At 40.9% G+C, this 20801-nt stretch overlaps 2 protein-coding genes and 1 long non-coding RNA gene across 3 annotated transcripts; 2 read left to right on the top strand and 1 right to left on the bottom strand.

The window, feature by feature from the left end:
• Positions 1-814: 814 nt before the first annotated feature.
• On the bottom strand, positions 815-2256 carry LOC122994303. Its single transcript, XR_006406564.1, has 2 exons — positions 1452-2256; positions 815-1115 (listed from the first exon to the last, which is right to left on the bottom strand). It is a non-coding gene; the product is annotated as an uncharacterized LOC122994303 (long non-coding RNA).
• A 6591-nt stretch (positions 2257-8847) lies between these two features.
• Positions 8848-15819, top strand: LOC122993430. The gene is made up of 2 exons (XM_044367581.1): positions 8848-10626; positions 13546-15819. The coding sequence occupies exons 1-2, from the start codon at positions 8956-8958 to the stop codon at positions 15286-15288; spliced, it is 3414 nt and encodes a 1137-aa protein (XP_044223516.1). The 5' UTR covers positions 8848-8955; the 3' UTR covers positions 15289-15819.
• Positions 15820-18099: 2280 nt separating this feature from the next.
• Positions 18100-19997, top strand: LOC122994657 (tripartite motif-containing protein 16-like). Its single transcript, XM_044369471.1, has one exon. It carries the CDS (start codon positions 18253-18255, stop codon positions 19927-19929), a length of 1677 nt encoding a protein of 558 aa, XP_044225406.1. The 5' UTR covers positions 18100-18252; the 3' UTR covers positions 19930-19997.
• Positions 19998-20801: the final 804 nt, after the last annotated feature.

The raw sequence follows: 20801 nt of genomic DNA on the forward strand, positions 1-20801 counted from the left end.
TTTCCTCAGATGCCAGACTGTTAGAAGATTCGGGGCTTGGATCGCTGTCTTTAAATGAAAGCTGACCAAAGTAGTTTTCTGACTCTTTTTATCTGTGAACCTGAAGAGGATTTAATCTTTTCAATGTCACAGCTGCAGTAAGTTGCTGTGAAGCATTACCTGAATGCCAGGATGAACATACGTCTTATCTGTCATATGTAAACTCAACCAGCTGTGCAGCAACAGACTGTTGTATAAGCTGATACTGTGATCTAGCTGCTCACAATAAATGCATTTTTAAATTGAAAAACCAAATGGTAACAACATGAAGGAGCAGAGGTCACTGTAATTAATGGAATAAATATTTCTGTGATGCTGCAATGATGGACAATGGAGAAGTGCTGGGTTGAAAATGTTTGCCACTGTGAAGCATTTTTCAAACAAAAATGTCTCATTTACATTAACACCATGCAAAAGATTCAGAAAGAAGCTGTAACGCAACAATAATAGAAACATTATCCAGTTTATAAAAGCTCTTCTATCAGCTGCTTTAAACGCTCGCTGTCCGTTGGCTCCTTCCTGCCACACAGAAAGTGACTTTTTTGGGAGACACAAACGTGTGACATGTAACATTTACAGTAACACTTTATAATACTGTATAAGGGTAAATAACATATACTTTAGTAATGCTAATGCGTGACTCATGACAATTTAGTGCAGGATGTTCCTTGTGCTCACCATTAACAAATGATCAAGTCACTATGACGTAATGGATTCATGGATGTTGTTACAAGTTGGCTCCTGCTTGCAACAAAAGAGGAAACTCACACAGTCATCAACTGGGAGGTTTTTATTTGGCCAAACTATAAATTAACATAACCATCAAGCAAACATGGAAATCAGTTATATCAGTGGTGCCGGGAGTGTGTGGATGAGTGTATCATGTGGTATGTGTAAAGTAAGAATCAAAAAATAAAGGAAAAATGGCGTGCTGGAGTGTCCCCAGGGTGAAGCATGGGGATAGAGAGGGAACCAGAGCAGGTCTGGCAGCCATCTTAGATAGAGGTAAGCCAGGCTGTACAAGGTGTGCCCCATCTCCTCTGACGATCCTGCCCTTCACTCCACCTCCAAGCAACCTGTAACACAAGCCAACATAAGTAACAGACACAGACCAAACAGAGGGTAACCTCAGGGTCGTCGGATCCCCCCCCCCGCATCAGCCATTACATTTTCAGAACCTTTAAGGTGCCGAATATCCAGATGGAACGGCTGTAAGAACAGGCACCATCTCATCAAATGCTGATTTGGGTTCTGTAAGGAATGTAGAAATGTAAGAGGATTGTGATCTGTGTACACCACTAAAGGCCTACACCCACTACCTATGTATACCTCAAAGTGCTGCAATGCCCAAATTGATGCAAGTGCCTCCTTCTCTACAATTGAATAGTTCAACTGGTAGGAGTTAAACTTACGAGAGAAGTAACTGACTGGCCTCTCAATACCAGATGCATCCTGTTGCAGCAGCACAGCATCGGCACCTGTATTGCTGGCATCCACCTTGAGCTAAAATGGCTCCTCCAGATGTGGGACAGCAAGCACTGGAGCACATGTCAGAAGAGCTTTAACATCATCAAAAGCTTTCTGGCAACGGTCGGACCAATGGAACTTTACCTCTGGGCTCACCAGATCGGTCAAAGGAGCAACTACTGTTGAGAAATTTTCACAAAATGCTCGGTAATAACCCACCATTCCAAGAAATCGGGTGAGCTCCGTCTTTGTAGAGGGAGGAGGAAACTTCTCAATAGCCTCTACTTTTGCCCTTACTGGATGCACTGTTCCCTGCCCAACCACCTTGCCCAGGTATGTCACAGTGGCCTTAGCAAACTCACACTTAACAAGTTCACCGTTAAGTTCGCCCAGGCTAGACGATCAAACAGGGCCTGAATGCGTTGCAAATGTTCTATCCATGTGTCACTATAGACCACTACATCGTCTAAATACATAGCACACCCTAGCAGCCCAGAAACCACCCTATTCATTAGGTGCTGGAAAGTGGTAGGCGCGTTCCTCAAGCCAAATGGCATGACCGTGTACGAGTACAACCCTGAAGGTGTAATAAAGGATGCAATGTCTCTAGCCCGTGGTGTCAGGAGTACCTGCCAGTAACCTTTAAGGAGATCAAATTTACTTACAAACTTTGCAGAACCAACCTGATCCACGCAATCCTCCATACAAGGAAGGGGATACCTGTCTGGCTTGGTTATGGCATTCACTTTGCGAAAGTCAGTACAAGGTCTAAATGTACTATCTGGCTTTGCAACTAACAAACACGGGGAGGCCCAGCTAGAATGTGAAGGTTCTGCAATACCATTTTGTAACAGGTACTTAACCTCTACCTCTAACTGCTCGCGTTTTCCAGGTGAAGTTCTATAGAAACGCTGCCTTATAGGCGCAGCATCCCCCACATCAATATCATGTTCCACCAGATGTGTCCGTGTGGGAACATCTGAAAAGAGGATGGGTGGGTACGACCTGATCAAAAAACACAACTCAACTAATTTAAACTGCGGCAAATGTCCCAGCAACAGTTCAAGTTTATCCAAAGACTGAATTTCAACCGACCCTGTGTCATAACGTCAGTGACCTCAAGTTCATAAACTTTGGTTTACACTAGGGACTGGACCGTTCCCTCTGCCACAGCCGCCGGTTTAACCCCTTCTCCAATTCCTGAAGGAGAAGCACGAGAAAAATAAGGCTTTAACAGGTTTATATGATACAACTGGGTAGACTTCCTCCTATCAGGGGTAGAGATTACAAACTGCCACCAATGGCAATGGGGCTAACACTTGATCACCAGGGCTAAAAATGCATGATTCTGTTCACCTGTCATATAACCTTTTCATTTTTTTTTGATTAGCCTCCAAGTTTTTCCTGGCCACACTCACAGCTTCAAAAAGTCACCTCTTAAAACCATTAACATGATCCAGCAAGTTGGTTGGGGGGTCTGGTAACTCCCAGTCCTCCTGTAGTACTGCCAGCAGGCCTCTGACATGGTGTCCAAAAACCAAATCATTTGGACTGAAACCTGTACTAGACTGGACCACTTCCCTGGCAGCCAACAACCAGGATGACCTTTCTTCCCAGTCATGACTCAACTCAATACAGTATGACCATAATAGGGATTTGAGGGTTTGATGGAACCTCTCAAGAGCCCCCTGGCTTTGTGGATGGTAAGCGCTAGAGGTGGCATGTTTCACATGGAGTTGCTTAAGAATCTCCCCAAATATCTGTGAGGTAAAAATTTATACCACGGTCAGTTTGAATGACCTTAGAAATACCAAAGATGGAAATAAACTGACTCAAAGCCTTCTCCACAGATTTAGCTGTGATGTTCCGCAGAGGATATGCGGCAGGATACCGTGTTGACTGACACATCACTGTCAGCAGATGAGAGCTTCCAGCCTCGGACTTGAGCAACGGGCCGACACAGTCGATCAGCAAATGCTCAAAAGGGGAGGACACTGTAAGAATAGGAGACAAAGGAACAGGTTTAATGGTTTGATTAGGTTGACCCGTTAACTGACATGTGTGACAAGTTTTAAGTTTCAACCGAGGCCAGTAAAAATACCGCAGTACTCAGTTGTAAGTCTTCTGCACTCCCACGTGACCTGCAACACCATCACGGGCTGTTTGCAACACTTTCTCTAAGCTTGGCTGGTATCACAATTTGAAATATTGCTTCTCCAGCAAAGTTTTCACCTTGAGGCAACCATTTTCTTACCAACACCCCTTCTTGTAGGAAATACCCATGGGCTGCACTGGTCATTTCACAGGCAGGATGAACCTGAGAGAGGAGTTCCCACGAGGCAGGATCTTCTTGCTGCTGCTGCTTCGCCAAGTCACTACGAGAGACAGACAAGGGAAAAGCAGACAGCGAAATCGCTACATCCCCCAAATTAACTTCAGCCTCCTGTAAAACTGGGGCTCTAAAGGTCTGGGCAAAACCTGGGCTCTAAAGTTCTGGGCACGTGTTACAGAACAGGCTGGAAATACCTCTGTTAAATTCTGCTCTAGGTCAGCAAGGTTCTTCACTAATTGTTTAGAGGAAACCACTGGTAAGGGAGGCACATCAGGCCATACTTTGGCCCCGGCTAGATCGTTCCCCAAAATAACTGCCACTCCTGGGACAGGCAGCGAAGGCCGCACTCCCATGGCCACCACCCCCTGCACCAAGTCAGAAAAAAAAAACAGCCGATGCAAAGGAGCAGACAACAGTTGCATGCCCATTCCCCTAAACAGCACACACTTCCCGGTGTCAGTTACTGAAGAAAAGGGAAGAGCAGACTCAACAATGTAAGACTCTAAAGCACCTGTGTCTCTCAGAATCTAAACAGAGACTTTCTTGTCACTTCCTGGTAAAGGCACACAACCCTCACGTATGTAAGGTAAGTAACCTGGATCACATTCTTCTGAACCCAAAGAAGGCTATGGCTGCAACTCTGGCTGATCTGGACTTAAACCAGGAAATGCAGCAGCAACTGGTTTTGGGTTAGTATGGAATTTGACAGCAGCTATAACCTCATCTCTACCAACCTGATGGGCAGGAGCAGCTAGAGTGGTAGACTCAGGTCTTGTTTTTTGCTTTAAGTACTGGACATTCATTTTTCCATTGACCTCTACCCAGACAAAAGTTACAAGTTCAGTTCAAATCACCTCCACCCCTCTAGCCATTTGAGGGCCCTGGCACTGGATGCTGCACCTCACCTCCCACTTTCTCAGGCCGGCCAATAAAGTTTTCCCTGTGCCCCCTGTCATTCCTTGCCCCTGCATATACCTTATGAGTCAAGGTGTACTCATCAGCTAACACCGCAGACTCTGTCACCCTCTTAACCTGCTGCTCATTCAGGTATGTGGTAACACATTCAGGAAGGATATCTTTGAATTGCTCTAACAAAACCAATTCCTTCAGATCATCCATACTCGCTACATCAGAAGCTGTAACCCATCCATTGAACTGTGAGGTCATCTCACGAACAAGTTATACATATGTCTGCCCATCTGCCTTCCTTAACTTCCTGAACTGCTGACGATAAGCCTCAGGCACTCGTTCATAAGCTTTTAACACTGCAGACTTAATCTTCATATAGTCCTCATCGTCAGCTATGCTTAGTGCAGAGAAGGCTTCTTGAGCCCTACCCATAAGCACACACTATAAGAGCAGTGTCTTCTCTAAATCAGACCACTGTCGCTTGGCTAAACTGCTCAAAGAGCCCAAAAAAAGTATCCACATCCCTCTCATTAAATTTTGGTAACAACTTCAAATTGTAAGCTACGTCAAATTTTGCTGGGGAAACCTCAGGAGAAAGGGGGGTCAACTTACCCTCTCTAATCAGATCCAATCTGTAACGCTCCTGTTGCAATTTAGCTTCAAGCAACTTTGCAGTTACCTTGAGCCTCTCAATCTCCAATTCCTGCTCCTGGACACAAGCAGGCTCCTCGTGAGCATGTGTTCGTTCCTCCCGTTCACTCTCTTGTTGATATTGCAGCAGCAGGATTTCTTTTTTCTGCTCAAATGTTACCTCACCCAAGTCAGACAAAGGAACATTTAGCCTCCCCTGCAACAGGGGACCAGTAGCTGCCTCTTCAGTGTCCAACACATCACCTTTTGAACAAACAGGGACTGCTAAGGCTGGCAAAACTTCAAGCTTTACTAAGTGGGCCCTTAACATGGTTTGCAAAGCCTCCTTACGACCCTGCTTAGGAAGGTCTACTTCATAATATTCTGCAATCTTAAACAACTGTTCTTTAGTACACTCTTTAGTACTAAATCTAGTACCAAAATGACCACACTACAAACCTGCTGTTCAACCCAAACAGACCCAATATGGTATGCAGCCATCAACAGCCACTCAGTCACCATAAATAAGTCCTTTAACCTCTGGAGTACCTCTCCCCTAGTTATCTGCCTACCCAACATTACCTTCCCTTTCTCAACCCTGGTCTTCATGCATGCCACGACAGGTGTTTTAAACACAAAACCCGATGACCCGGTAAAGCCACAGCTATGCTGTTACTCACCCAGACGGCCATGGACGTGTACCCAAGACAAAATGTCAAATCATGTTATGCACAAAAATAACAAACTAAAATAATAAACCAACAAGCCCCCATGGGGACAATGTTACTTATTCCCAAGGTAACTCCCAAGGTATCAGCCCTCTATGCCCTATACCAGGCTCAATGGTTTACTTAACCCAGCTTCCACAGATTTCCACACATCCCTGGCTTGTACACCCCAAGGCACTACAATTCTTTACCAACCAACACCCAATTGTTTTGTGGAATTTCCTCTTGGTAGTGCCTAATTAACTAGTCCAATTACAACAACTAACAGCCAATGCCCCTACTAGAGATATGATTACAGAAAATACCCCTTTAAACCACACACACACAGCCATCTTAAAAGGGGTAGGGGCAGGTAGGCACCAAAACCAACACTAACTAGTCCAGGAATACCATACTTACTCCAAGAAGAAGAGAGCAAAAAATAACCCTCCCCAAATCCTGGACGAGCCCCCATTTGTTACAAGTTGGCTCCTGCTTGCAACAAAAGAGGAAACTCACACAAACATCAACTGGGAGGTTTTTATTTGGCCAAACTATAAATTAACATAACTGTCAAGCAAACATGGAAACCAGTTATATCAGTGGTGCCAGGAGTGTGTTGATGAATGTATCATGTGGTATTTGTAAAGTAAGAATCAAAAAATAAAGGAAAAATGGCGAGCTGGAGTATCCCCAGGGTGAAGCATGGGGATAGAGAGAGAACCAGAGGAGGTCTGGCAGCCATCTTAGATAGAGGTAAGTTGTACAAGGTGTGCCCCGTCTCCTCTGATGATCCTGCCCTTCACTCCACCTCCAAGTAACCTGTAACACAAGCCAACATAAGTAACAGACACAGACCAAACAGAGGGTAACCCCAGGGTCGTCACAATGTTAATTCACAGTTGCCACATATGTTAACTGATATACCACCAAATCAGCTGGATTCCAGTTTCATACTAAAAGGCATTTCAGACCCATTAATTTGATCTTTATAGGTGTGTTTCCATCCACCTGTTTTATTCGCATTTTCAATTTGCACTTGAAAAAAAAAACCTGATTGGAAATGCAGAAAATAAAAATAAAATCTCACCATATTGTTGAAAAAGTTTTCATGCTGAGGTGGAAATGTTGGTGTATCAATAAAAGAAAAATGTGACAAAGTGCAATAGAAACAGACTTCTGACGCAGAAAAATAACAACATACATGAAGCATGTGACTTAAATGTCCACAAAAACATCAGATCTGTGTGGAGCGATGAGGAAACTATAATGCTTTTTAAATAATTACATAAAATAAACATAAACATGGGAAGACTAAAAAGGCACTATAGTAGCGATGTGCAGAGAGCCCAGTATTTGTATTTAAATCTGTATTTGTTGAGGCAGCAAAATTATTTGTATTTGTATTTGTATTTAAATAAAAGTGGAAAGAAGCTTAAAAATCCTATTTTTGTTTTTATTACACTTTTAATTTTAGAAAATTAAAGTGTTACAATAAGTGTTTGTGAATCAACTACTTTACAAAGGAGGTCCCCACACTGGGCCTCGAACTGGAGTCTCCCAGATCATAGACGACTGCGCTGACCTGTGTGCTGGTATTTGACATGTTTTGTTTTTTTTTTCTTCCCAAAAACAAATACTTTTTAAAATATTTGTATGAAACAAATATTTGTAAAAAAAAAAAACACTATTTGTGCTTTGCCAAATAATGTATTTGTGTTCAGGCACACCCCTACACTACATAGATGCAGCCCATTAATAACATCCAGCCATCTTCATCCATCAGGGCTTCCTGAAGCCACTTCAGTATCTCAAACACTCGGTGGAAGTATCTGGTGGGTCTCAGCTCACTCCAGAGCTCCAGTGTTCCGATTTATTTTACACTAATTTTTGTTTGTTCTACCAGCTACTGCAATTCAGTTTACCATGGTGTGTTTGTGTTGTTTTCATGAGAAAGTTTCTCTTTGCGAAGATGCTTTTGTGTGAAAAATTGTCTTGACACTGATCAATAAAAGATCCTTTACTGATGTGATAAGAAGTCATTACAGTCTCCAGTTTAATTGCAGAACCAAATAATCTGATGAATTCATGTCCTATGGGATTCAGAGCTGCAACAACATTATTTACTTTTCATATTTTTTGTAAATCTAACATTAGAATATAGCTTCTGGTTAATTCTTTAAAGAGTTCATAATTTAAAATACTATAAAGACTTATGCTGAACATTATTTGATTACATTTTGGAAAACAGCAATATTTTACAACATTGTTGTGTTCATTCTTTATCTCCTGTTTTTGAAATGTTGTATTTAAGAAAAAGTTGAACTGAGCCAGATTTTATAATACATGAAAAAAGCAGCAACACACATGCGAGAGAAAACTATCACGTTATGTCAGAACAACAATATTATACAGTTAAGGGGCTTGATGGAAAAACTCAGCTGGATTTTAGGAGAATACAAGAATTCAGAGAAACAGGGAGTCATCTGTAGATCTCTCCTAAATTCCCAAGATTACTTTGACACCAGAAAGCAGGTGATCAGTGTTTTCAAATGAGACGTGAGCTTCATTGCATAAAAAAGGGTTAAACACACAGTATCTCTCTCAAACTGCTCCTCTTGCTGGAATGAATCATAGCTTGATAACTCCTCCCTCTTCTTCCTGCTCTCAAACACAACAAGCTCCAGTCTGTCCACATATTTCCTTGTTCCCTCCCCTTCAGATCTACAGTTTGAAGATGGGTGTAACCAACATGTAAAAGCGCTGCAGCCTCCATTCACTGCAGAAACACATGCTGTTTAGATCAGAGCTCAAACTAGTTCAACTTCTCAGAGAGTGAAACTCGGACAGTCGTTGCCACTGAGAGGTGAAATGGCGCAGCAAGGAGCTCAGCTGGACGGAGCAAAATTCTGCTGTTCGATCTGTCTGGATCTACTGAAGGATCCGGTGACTATTCCCTGTGGACACAGCTACTGCATGAGCTGTATTAAAGGTTTCTGGAATGAAGAGGATGAGAAGAAAATCTGCAGCTGCCCTCAGTGCAGACAGGCCTTCACACCGAGGCCTGTCCTGGTGAAAAACACCATGTTAGCAGATATAGTGGAGGAGCTGAAGAAGACTGGACTCCAAGCTGCTCCTGCTGATCACTGCTATGCTGGACCTGAAGATGTGGCCTGTGATGTCTGCACTGGGAGGAAGCTGAAAGCTCTCAAGTCCTGTCTGGTGTGTCTCGCCTCTTATTGTGAGAAACACCTTCAGCGTCACTATGATGTAGCTCCATTAAAGAAACACAAGCTGGTCGACCCCTCCAAGAAGCTCCAGGAGAACATCTGCTCTCGTCATGATGAGGTGATGAAGATGTTCTGCCGGACTGATCAGCAGAGTATCTGTTATCTCTGCTCTGTGGATGAACATAAAGGCCATGACACAGTCTCAGCTGCAGCAGAAAGGACTGAGAGGCAGACAGAGCTCGAGGTGAGTCGACAAAACATCCAGCAGAGCATCCAGGACAGAGAGAAAGATGTGAAGCTGCTTCAACAGGAGGTGGAGGCCGTCAGTCGCTCTGCTGATAAAGCAGTGGAGGACAGTGAGAAGATCTTCACTGAGCTGATCCGTCTCATCCAGAAAAGAAGCTCTGATGTGAAGCAGCAGATCAGATCCCAGCAGGAAACTGAAGTGAGTCGAGTCAAAGATCTTCAGGAGAAGCTGGAGCAGGAGATCACTGAGCTGAAGAGGAAAGACGCTGAACTGAAGCAGCTCTCACACACAGAGGATCACAACCAGTTTCTACACAACTACCCCTCACTCAGTGAACCTACAGACTCATCCAGCATCAATATCCGTCCTCTGAGCTACTTTGAGGATGTGACAGCAGCTGTGTCAGAGCTCAGAGATCAACTACAGGACATCCTGAGGGAGAAATGGACAAACATCTCACTGACAGTGACTGAAGTGGACGTTTTACTGTCAGAACCAGAACCCAAGACCAGAGCTGAGTTCTTAAAATATTCACGTGAAATCACACTGGATCCAAACACAGCAAATACACGTCTGTTATTATCTGAGGGGAACAGAAAAGCAACATTAAAGAAAGAAGAACAGTATTATTCTAGTCATCCAGAAAGATTCACTGGATGGAGTCAGGTCCTGAGTAGAGAGAGTCTGACTGAACGTTGTTACTGGGAGGTGGAGTGGAGAGGAATAGGAGTTTATGTAGCAGTCGCATACAAGAATATCAGCAGAGCAGAAGACTCGAAGGAATGTGGATTTGGACACAATGACAAATCTTGGGCTTTAATATGTAACACTAACAGTTATACATTTTTGTTCAATGATGTCAAATCTCCCGTCTCAGGTCCTGGTTCCTCCAGAGTAGGAGTGTACCTGGATCACAGAGCAGGTATTCTGTCCTTCTACAGCGTCTCTGAAACCATGACTCTCCTCCACAGAGTCCAGACCACATTCACTCAGCCTCTCTATGCTGGTCTACGTTTTTATTCTTTATTCTCTTTCGGGAACACTGCTGAGTTCTGCAAACTCAAATAGACAGAAGTCATTTAAGGGACAGTCGGTTAAATTCTGAGTTAATTCTTAAAATGATTTTGTCTCTGTCATTGTTGCTGAGAGCTCGTTGCTGCAGTGTTTCTGCACAGAGATCAGCTGTCAATCAAACATTATGGTCAACTTTGACATCTTCTCATCTGTTGTTATGTAAATATTTGAGTTTCTTTAGTTGCTGCTCTTTCTTGTGTCTGTTTCACCATGGAGGCTTTCACTGATCATGATGATTTTGTTTTATACACAAACTTGCATTTCTCAACTCTGCTCTTGTTTCTCTTCCACTTCATCAGTCTGAACAGAGAAAGAACCACAACTTCCTTTATCAATAGATATTTTACTCTCACCACTTTGTAAATCTGTCAAGAAATTTACATTCAAATTGATGCATTTGGTCATGTACAAATCAGGTATTATAAAGTATTATAATACGTGAATTATTGTGATAATAATCAATAAGGAGATCATTTATTATGTTGTTGTACATAGCTGACATTCTGGGTTAAACTAACTGATTGTGTGGATGAAGTGAATCTGAACATGAAATCATTGAACAAGAGTCATTTAACAGACTTTACTGATTGGATGTGTGAACAATCTGAAGCTTTATATCATCAATAAAGTTGTTTTATTTCAAGATTGAACAAAGTATTTTCTTCTGTCTTCATCTCAGGATCTCATTCAAAGCTTCTGGAGAAAATGTGAAACTAATATGAGAGTTTATTTGAGGCAGTTTTCCTCCTGAAACACCACAAAGTACAGAGTTCATGTTCAGAGCAGAAGAACGTTTGTCAGTCAGTCTCTGTACTTTCAGCTTTCTTCACTAAAACAGCTTCATCACAGAGAAATGAGCAGAGTTTTCTATCACTTGTTGCTTTTAACAAACTGAGATTTTATTTGTGCATTTAGTCAATAAAGAGGATTTGTTACACAGGCCTAAAAAAAAACTGGAAAAAATAGTTTTAAAAATCAATTTGGTCAAATTTGGGTGTGAAGATGTTTTGTTGAGTCGTGACGAACATAAAACAACATCTATGTGTAATTGTGAACTTGAGGTCATTTCATTAATGTTGAAGTTGATTTTCATGTAGATGAAAGTTCAGAATGAGGCTGTCATGTTGGTTCAGTGTTTAGCTCTGTCACCTCACAGTCAGACGCTTCTGGGTTGTAAAGTTTGAATCCAGACTTGATTCAAACTTCTTGTGACTCATTTTGTTCGGGGTTTAATCTCTCAATCCACAAAACTGCCTGCTGTGCTGAAGACTTTCTGTTATTGATGCTTAACTGACAACAAAGAAATGCATCTAAAACTGTCATGATTAGTGTTTCTGACAACTGTGATTGATTTATTGCACCATCACAGGTAAAGTTACTCCACCTTTTCTAGTCCAGAAGTAATTTAGGAATCATTTCATCATAATGATAATTACATTAAAAACTGCTTTTAATCTCATCAGAATCAACATCAAGAGAACTTGATTCTCTTCATGTTCATTCTAGTTTTAAGCCGTTAAGAGTTCAGAAAAGCGAATATTTGAACAACAGCAGATGAAACATGTTTAAACTCTATCAGGTCCAGTCATGAAATAATTAAATCATAAAATAAATAAATCATTCTTTACATCTGGTTTCAAGTTTTTCCATGTCAGTCAATCAGATTTCATGAAGTCTAAAGTCTCAAATCTCAAAGTTTTATTTACAACCTGAAGACTCATGTGAACAATATTTGTAAACTGGAAAATCTTCCGTCTACATTTGGATGTTCTCACAGAACAGATGTTATATAGAAGCTTTTTTTAAAAATGATATCAAACTTGTAGTCAGATGCAAACATCAGCATGTTAACATATAACTCGTCTTCATGCTACATTTACAAGCTGGCAACACCAGACGAATGTATAACACATGATCACGTTGCATCATACATTCATTTTATACCCACAGTAACTGAGTTTAAATTCAATTCTGTAAATAGATTTTAAATTGTTCATTTAATTTTAGTCCTACTTTGTTTATTTCATTATTATTATAATAACCTTACTCTTGTTATATTTTTATAACATTATAACATTTTTATAACTTCTGTGTTGCGTTTGTGGGAGCAACAATCTTTGTATTTTTACATTCTTGGCTAATAAACAGATTCTGATTCTGATTTATATTCTTTCATATTTGCTGGTAAATCAGTTCATGTATGAAGTAACTGTGATTTAACAGTTATCATTAATAGATGATCCTTTAAGTATTAACTAATCACATAAAGCCATAGAGACTCATAGAAATACTTCAATCATCATGAGTTGTGTATTAGTTAAACAATACTTAAGTATGTGATTTGTTCCCTAAAGTACATAAATATTAGAAAAAATAAAGTGTCACCACATTTACTCTTGTAGCTGCACTCATGAGTGAAACTTTTTTTTTTTTGCAGTGATCAGTGGAAAACGAGAGGAAGCAGCAACACACATGCGAGAGAAAACTATCACGTTATGTCAAAACAACAATATTATACAGTTAAGGGGCTTGATGGAAAAACTCAGCTGGATTTTAGGAGAATACAAGAATTCAGAGAAACAGGGAGTCATCTGTAGATCTCTCCTAAATTCCCAAGATTACTTTGACACCAGAAAGCAGGTGACCAGTGTTTTCAAATGAGACGTGAGCTTCATTGTAAGAAAAAAAAGGGTTAGACACACAGTATCTCTCTCAAACTGCTCCTCTTGCTGGAATGAATCATAGCTTGATAACTCCTCCCTCTTCTTCCTGCTCTCAAACACAACAAGCTCCAGTCTGTCCACATATTTCCTTGTTCCCTCCCCTTCAGATCTACAGTTTGAAGATGGGTGTAACCAACATGTAAAAGAGCTGCAGCCTCCATTCACTGCAGAAACACATGCTGTTTAGATCAGAGCGCAAACTAGTTTCACTTCTCAGAAAGTGAAACTCAGACAGTCGTTGTCACTGAGAGGTGAAATGGCGCAGCAAGGAGCTCAGCTGGACGGAGCAAAATTCTGCTGTTCAATCTGTCTGGATCTACTGAAGGATCCGGTTACTATTCCCTGTGGACACAGCTACTGCATGAGCTGTATTAAAGGTTTCTGGAATGAAGAGGATGAGAAGAAAATCTACAGCTGCCCTCAGTGCAGACAGACCTTCACACCGAGGCCTGTCCTGGTGAAAAGCACCATGTTTGCAGACTTAATGGAGGAGTTGAAGAAGACTGGACTCCAAGCTGCTCCTGCTGATCACTGCTATGCTGGACCTGAAGATGTGGCCTGTGATTTCTGCACTGGGAGGAAGATGAAAGCTCTTAAGTCCTGTCTGGTGTGTCTGATCTCTTACTGTGAAAAACACCTTCAGCTTCATTATGAATCCGCTGCATTTGAGAAACACAAGCTGGTCGACCCCTCCAAGAAGCTCCAGGAGAACATCTGCTCTCGTCATGATGAGGTGATGAAGATGTTCTGCCGTACTGATCAGCAGAATATCTGTTATCTCTGCTCTGTGGATGAACATAAAGGCCACGACACAGTCTCAGCTGCAGCAGAAAGGACTGAGAGGCAGAGAGAGCTCGAGGTGAGTCGACAAAACATCCAGCAGAGAATCCAGGACAGAGAGAAAGATATGAAGCTGCTTCAACAGGAGGTGGAGGCCGTCAATCGCTCTGCTGATAAAGCAGTGGAGGACAGTGAGAAGATCTTCACTGAGCTGATCTGTCTCATCCAGAAAAGAAGCTCTGATGTGAAGCAGCAGATCAGATCCCAGCAGGAAACTGAAGTGAGTCGAGTCAAAGAGCTTCAGGAGAAGCTGGAGCAGGAGATCACTGAGCTGAAGAGGAAAGATGCTGAACTGAAGAAGCTCTCACAAACAGAGGATCACAACCAGTTTCTACACAACTACCCCTCACTGTCACAACTCAGTGAACCTACAGACTCATCCAGCATCAATATCCGTCCTCTGAGATACTTTGAGGATGTGACAGCAGCTGTGTCAGAGCTCATAGATCAACTACAGGACATCCTGAGGGAGAAATGGACAAACATCTCACTGACAGTGACTGAAGTGGACGTTTTACTGTCAGAACCAGAACCCAAGACCAGAGCTGAGTTCTTAAAATATTCACGTGAAATCACACTGGATCCAAACACAGCAAACACACGTCTGTTATTATCTGAGGAGAACAGAAAAGCAACATTAAAGGAAGAAAAACAGTCTTATCCTCGTCACCCAGACAGATTCACTGATTATTGGCAGGTCCTGAGTAGAGAGAGTCTGACTGGACGTTGTTACTGGGAGGTGGAGTGGAGAGGAGGAGTTTGTGTAGCAGTCGCATACAAGAATATCAGCAGAGCAGGAGACTCAAATGAATGTATATTTGGACGCAATGACAAATCTTGGTCTTTAAATTGTGACACTAACAGTTGTACATTTTGGTTCAAGAATGTCTCAACTCCCGTCTCAGGTCCTGGTTCCTCCAGAGTAGGAGTGTACCTGGATCACAGAGCAGGTATTCTGTCCTTCTACAGCGTCTCTGAAACCATGACTCTCCTCCACAGAGTCCAGACCACATTCACTCAGCCTCTCTATGCTGGACTTTGGCTTTACTACTCTTTCGGGGTCACAGCTGAGTTCTGCAAACTCAAATAGACAGAAGTCATTTAAGGGACAGTCGGTTAAATTCTGTGTTAATTCTTAAAATGATTTTGTCTCTGTCATTGTTGCTGAGAGCTCGCTGCTGCAGTGTTTCTACACAGAGATCAGCTGTCAATCAAACATTATGGTCAACTTTGACATCTTCTCATCTGTTGTTATGTAAATATTTGAGTTTCTTTAGTTGCTGCTCTTTCTTGTGTCTGTTTCACCATGGAGGCTTTCACTGATCATGATGATTTTGTTTTATACACAAACTTGCATTTCTCAACTCTGCTCTTGTTTCTCTTCCACTTCATCAGTCTGAACAGAGAAAGAACCACAACTTCCTTTATCAATAGATATTTTACTCTCACCACTTTGTAAATCTGTCAAGAAATTTACATTCAAATTGATGCATTTGGTCATGTACAAATCAGGTATTATAAAGTATTATAATACGTGAATTATTGTGATAATAATCAATAAGGAGATCATTTATTATGTTGTTGTACATAGCTGACATTCTGGGTTAAACTAACTGATTGTGTGGATGAAGTGAATCTGAACATGAAATCATTGAACAAGAGTCATTTAACAGACTTTACTGATTGGATGTGTGAACAATCTGAAGCTTTATATCATCAATAAAGTTGTTTTATTTCAAGATTGAACAAAGTATTTTCTTTTGTCTTCATCTCAGGATCTCATTCAAAGCTTGTGGAGAAAATGTGAAACTAATATGAGAGTTTATTTGAGGCAGTTTTCCTCCTGAAACACCACAAAGTACAGAGTTCATGTTCAGAGCAGAAGAACGTTTGTCAGTCAGTCTCTGTACTTTCAGCTTTCTTCACTAAAACAGCTTCATCACAGAGAAATGAGCAGAGTTTTCTATCACTTGTTGCTTTTAACAAACTGAGATTTTATTTGTGCATTTAGTCAATAAAGAGGATTTGTTACACAGGCCTAAAAAAAAACTGGAAAAAATAGTTTTAAAAAATCAATTTGGTCAAATTTGGGTGTGAAGATGTTTTGTTGAGTCATGACGAACATAAAACAACATCTATGTGTAATTGTGAACTTGAGGTCATTTCATTAATGTTGAAGTTGATTTTCATGAAGATGAAAGTTCAGAATGAGGCTGTCATGTTGGTTCAGTGTTTAGCTCTGTCACCTCACAGTCAGACGCTTCTGGGTTGTAAAGTTTGAATCCAGACTTGATTCAAACTTCTTGTGACTCATTTTGTTCGGGGTTTAATCTCTCAATCCACAAAACTGCCTGCTGTGCTGAAGACTTTCTGTTATTGATGCTTAACTGACAACAAAGAAATGCATCTAAAACTGTCATGATTAGTGTTTCTGACAACTGTGATTGATTTATTGCACCATCACAGGTAAAGTTACTCCACCTTTTCTAGTCCAGAAGTCATTTAGGAATCATTTCATCATAATGATAATTACATTAAAAACTGCTTTCAATCTCATCAGAATCAACATCAAGAGAACTTGACATGTTCATTCTAGTTTTAAGCCGTTAAGAGTTCAGAAAAGCGAATATTTGAACAACAGCAGATGAAACATGTTTAAACTCTATCAGGTCCAGTCATGAAATAATTAAATCATAAAATAAATAAATCATTCTTTACATCTGGTTTCAAGTTTTTCCATGTTGGTCAATCAGATTTCATGAAGTCTAAAGTCTCAAATCTCAAAGTTTTATTTACAACCTGAAGACGCATGTGAACAATATTTGTAAACTGGAAAATCTTCCGTCTACATTTGGATGTTCTCACAGAACAGATGTTATATAGAAGCTTTTTTTAAAAATGATATCAAACTTGTAGTCAGATGCAAACATCAGCATGTTAACATATAACTCGTCTTCATGCTACATTTACAAGCTGGCAACACCAGACGAATGTATAACACATGATCACGTTGCATCATACGTTCATTTTATACCCACAGTAACTGAGTTTAAATTCAATTCTGTTAACAGAATTTAAATTGTTCATTTAATTTTAGTACTACTTTGTTTATTTCATTATTGTTATTATAACCTTACTCTTGTTATATTTTTATTCTTCTGTGTTGCGTTTGTGGGAGCAACAATCTTTGTATTTTTACATTCTTGGTCAATAAACAGATTCTTATTCTGATTTATATTCTTTCATATTTGCTGGTAAATCAGTTCATGTATGAAGTAACTGTGATTTAACAGTTATCATTAATAGATGATCCTTTAAGTGTTAACTAATCACATAAAGCCATAGAGACTCATAGAAATACTTCAATCATCATGAGTTGTGTATTAGTTAAACAATACTTAAGTATGTGATTTGTTCCCTAAAGTACATAAATATTAGAAAAAATAAAGTGTCACCACATTTACTCTTGTAGCTGCACTCATGACTGAAACATTTTTTTTTTTGCAGTGATCAGTGGAAAACGAGAGGAAGCAGCAACACACATGCGAGAGAAAACTATCACGTTATGTCAAAACAACAATATTATACAGTTAAGGGGCTTGATGGAAAAACTCAGCTGGATTTTAGGAGAATACAAGAATTCAGAGAAACAGGGAGTCATCTGTAGATCTCTCCTAAATTCCCAAGATTACTTTGACACCAGAAAGCAGGTGACCAGTGTTTTCAAATGAGACGTGAGCTTCGTTGTAAGAAAAAAAAAAAAAGGGTTAAACACACAGTATCTATCTCAAACTGCTCCTCCTCCTGGAATGAATCATAGCTTGATAACTCCTCCCTCTTCTTCCTGCTCTCAAACACAACAAGCTCCAGTCTGTCCACATATTTCCTTGTTCCCTCCCCTTCAGATCTACAGTTTGAAGATGGGTGTAACCAACATGTAAAAGAGCTGCAGCCTCCATTCACTGCAGAAACACATGCTGTTTAGATCAGAGCTCAAACTAGTTTCACTTCTCAGAAAGTGAAACTCAGACAGTCGTTGTCACTGAGAGGTGAAATGGCGCAGCAAGGAGCTCAGCTGGACGGAGCAAAATTCTGCTGTTCGATCTGTTTGGATCTACTGAAGGATCCGGTGACTATTCCCTGTGGACACAGCTACTGCATGAGCTGTATTAAAGGTTTCTGGGATGAAGAGGATGAGAAGAAAATCTACAGCTGCCCTCAGTGCAGACAGACCTTCACACCGAAGCCTGTCCTGGTGAAAAACACCATGTTAGCAGATTTAGTGGAGGAGCTGAAGAAGACTGGACTCCAAGCTGCTCCTGCTGATCACTGCTATGCTGGACCTGAAGATGTGGCCTGTGATTTCTGCACTGGGAGGAAGATGAAAGCTCTCAAGTCCTGTCTGGTGTGTCTCGCCTCTTATTGTGAAAAACACCTTCAGCCTCACTATGAAGTTGCTCCATTAAAGAAACACAAGCTGGTCGACCCCTCCAAGAAGCTCCAGGAGAACATCTGCTCTCGTCATGATGAGGTGATGAAGATGTTCTGTCGTACTGATCAGCAGAGTATCTGTTATCTCTGCTCTGTGGATGAACATAAAGGCCACGACACAGTCTCAGCTGCAGCAGAAAGGACTGAGAGGCAGACAGAGCTCGAGGTGAGTCGACAAAACATCCAGCAGAGCATCCAGGACAGAGAGAAAGATGTGAAGCTGCTTCAACAAGAGGTGGAGGCCGTCAGTCGCTCTGCTGATAAAGCAGTGGAGGACAGTGAGAAGATCTTCACTGAGCTGATCCGTCTCATCCAGAAAAGAAGCTCTGATGTGAAGCAGCAGATCAGATCCCAGCAGGAAACTGAAGTGAGTCGAGTCAAAGAGCTTCAGGAGAAGCTGGAGCAGGAGATCACTGAGCTGAAGAGGAAAGACGCTGAACTGAAGCAGCTCTCACACACAGAGGATCACAACCAGTTTCTACACAACTACCCCTCACTGTCACAACTCAGTGAACCTACAGACTCATCCAGCATCAATATCCGTCCTCTGAGATACTTTGAGGCTGTGACAGCAGCTGTGTCAGAGCTCAGAGATCAACTACAGGACATCCTGAGGGAGAAATGGACAAACATCTCACTGACAGTGACTGAAGTGGACGTTTTACTGTCAGAACCAGATCCCAAGACCAGAGCTGAGTTCTTAAAATATTCACGTGAAATCACACTGGATCCAAACACAGCAAACACATGGCTGTTATTATCTGAGGGGAACAGAAAAGCAACATTCAAGAAAGAAAAACAGTCTTATTCTAGTCACCCAGACAGATTCACTGGATATCGTCAGGTCCTGAGTAGAGAGAGTCTGACTGGACGTTGTTACTGGGAGGTGGAGTGGAGAGGAGGAGGAGTTTATGTAGCAGTCGCATACAAGAATATCAGCAGAGCAGGAAACTCAAATGAATGTATATTTGGATACAATGACAAATCTTGGGCTTTAGATTGTATCACTAACAGTTATAAATTTTGGTTCAACGATGTCTCAACTCCCGTCTCAGGTCCTGGTTCCTCCAGAGTAGGAGTGTACCTGGATCACAGAGCAGGTATTCTGTCCTTCTACAGCGTCTCTGAAACCATGACTCTCCTCCACAGAGTCCAGACCACATTCACTCAGCCTCTCTATGCTGGACTTTTGCTTTACTACTCTTTCGGGGACACTGCTGAGTTCTGCAAACTCAAATAGACAGAAGTCATTTAAGGGACAGTCGGTTAAATTCTGAGTTAATTCTTAAAATGATTTTGTCTCTGTCATTGTTGCCGAGAGCTCGTTGCTGCAGTGTTTCTGCACAGAGATCAGCTGTCAATCAAACATTATGGTCAACTTTGACATCTTCTCATCTGTTGTTATGTAAATATTTGAGTTTCTTTAGTTGCTGCTCTTTCTTGTGTCTGTTTCACCATGGAGGCTTTCACTGATCATGATGATTTTGTTTTAACTTGAATTATTGTGATAATAATCAATAAGGAGATCATTTATTATGTTGTTGTACATAGCTGACATTCTGGGTTAAACTAACTGATTGTGTGGATGAAGTGAATCTGAACATGAAATCATTGAACAAGAGTCATTTAACAGACTTTACTGATTGGATGTGTGAACAATCTGAAGCTTTATATCATCAATAAAGTTGTTTTATTTCAAGATTGAACAAAGTATTTTCTTCTGTCTTCATCTCAGGATCTCATTCAAAGCTTCTGGAGAAAATGTGAAACTAATATGAGAGTTTATTTGAGGCAGTTTTCCTCCTGAAACACCACAAAGTACAGAGTTCATGTTCAGAGCAGAAGAACGTTTGTCAGTCAGTCTCTGTACTTTCAGCTTTCTTCACTAAAACAGCTTCATCACAGAGAAATGAGCAGAGTTTTCTATCACTTGTTGCTTTAAACAAACTGAGATTTTATTTGTGCATTTAGTCAATAAAGAGGATTTGTTACACAGGCCTAAAAAAACTGGAAAAAATAGTTTTAAAAAATCAATTTGGTCAAATTTGGGTGTGAAGATGTTTTGTTGAGTCGTGATGAACATAAAACAACATCTATGTGTAATTGTGAACT

The sequence above is a fragment of the Thunnus albacares genome, chromosome 12 (assembly GCF_914725855.1).
Source record: "Thunnus albacares chromosome 12, fThuAlb1.1, whole genome shotgun sequence".
Taxonomy (NCBI): Eukaryota; Metazoa; Chordata; class Actinopteri; order Scombriformes; family Scombridae; genus Thunnus; species Thunnus albacares.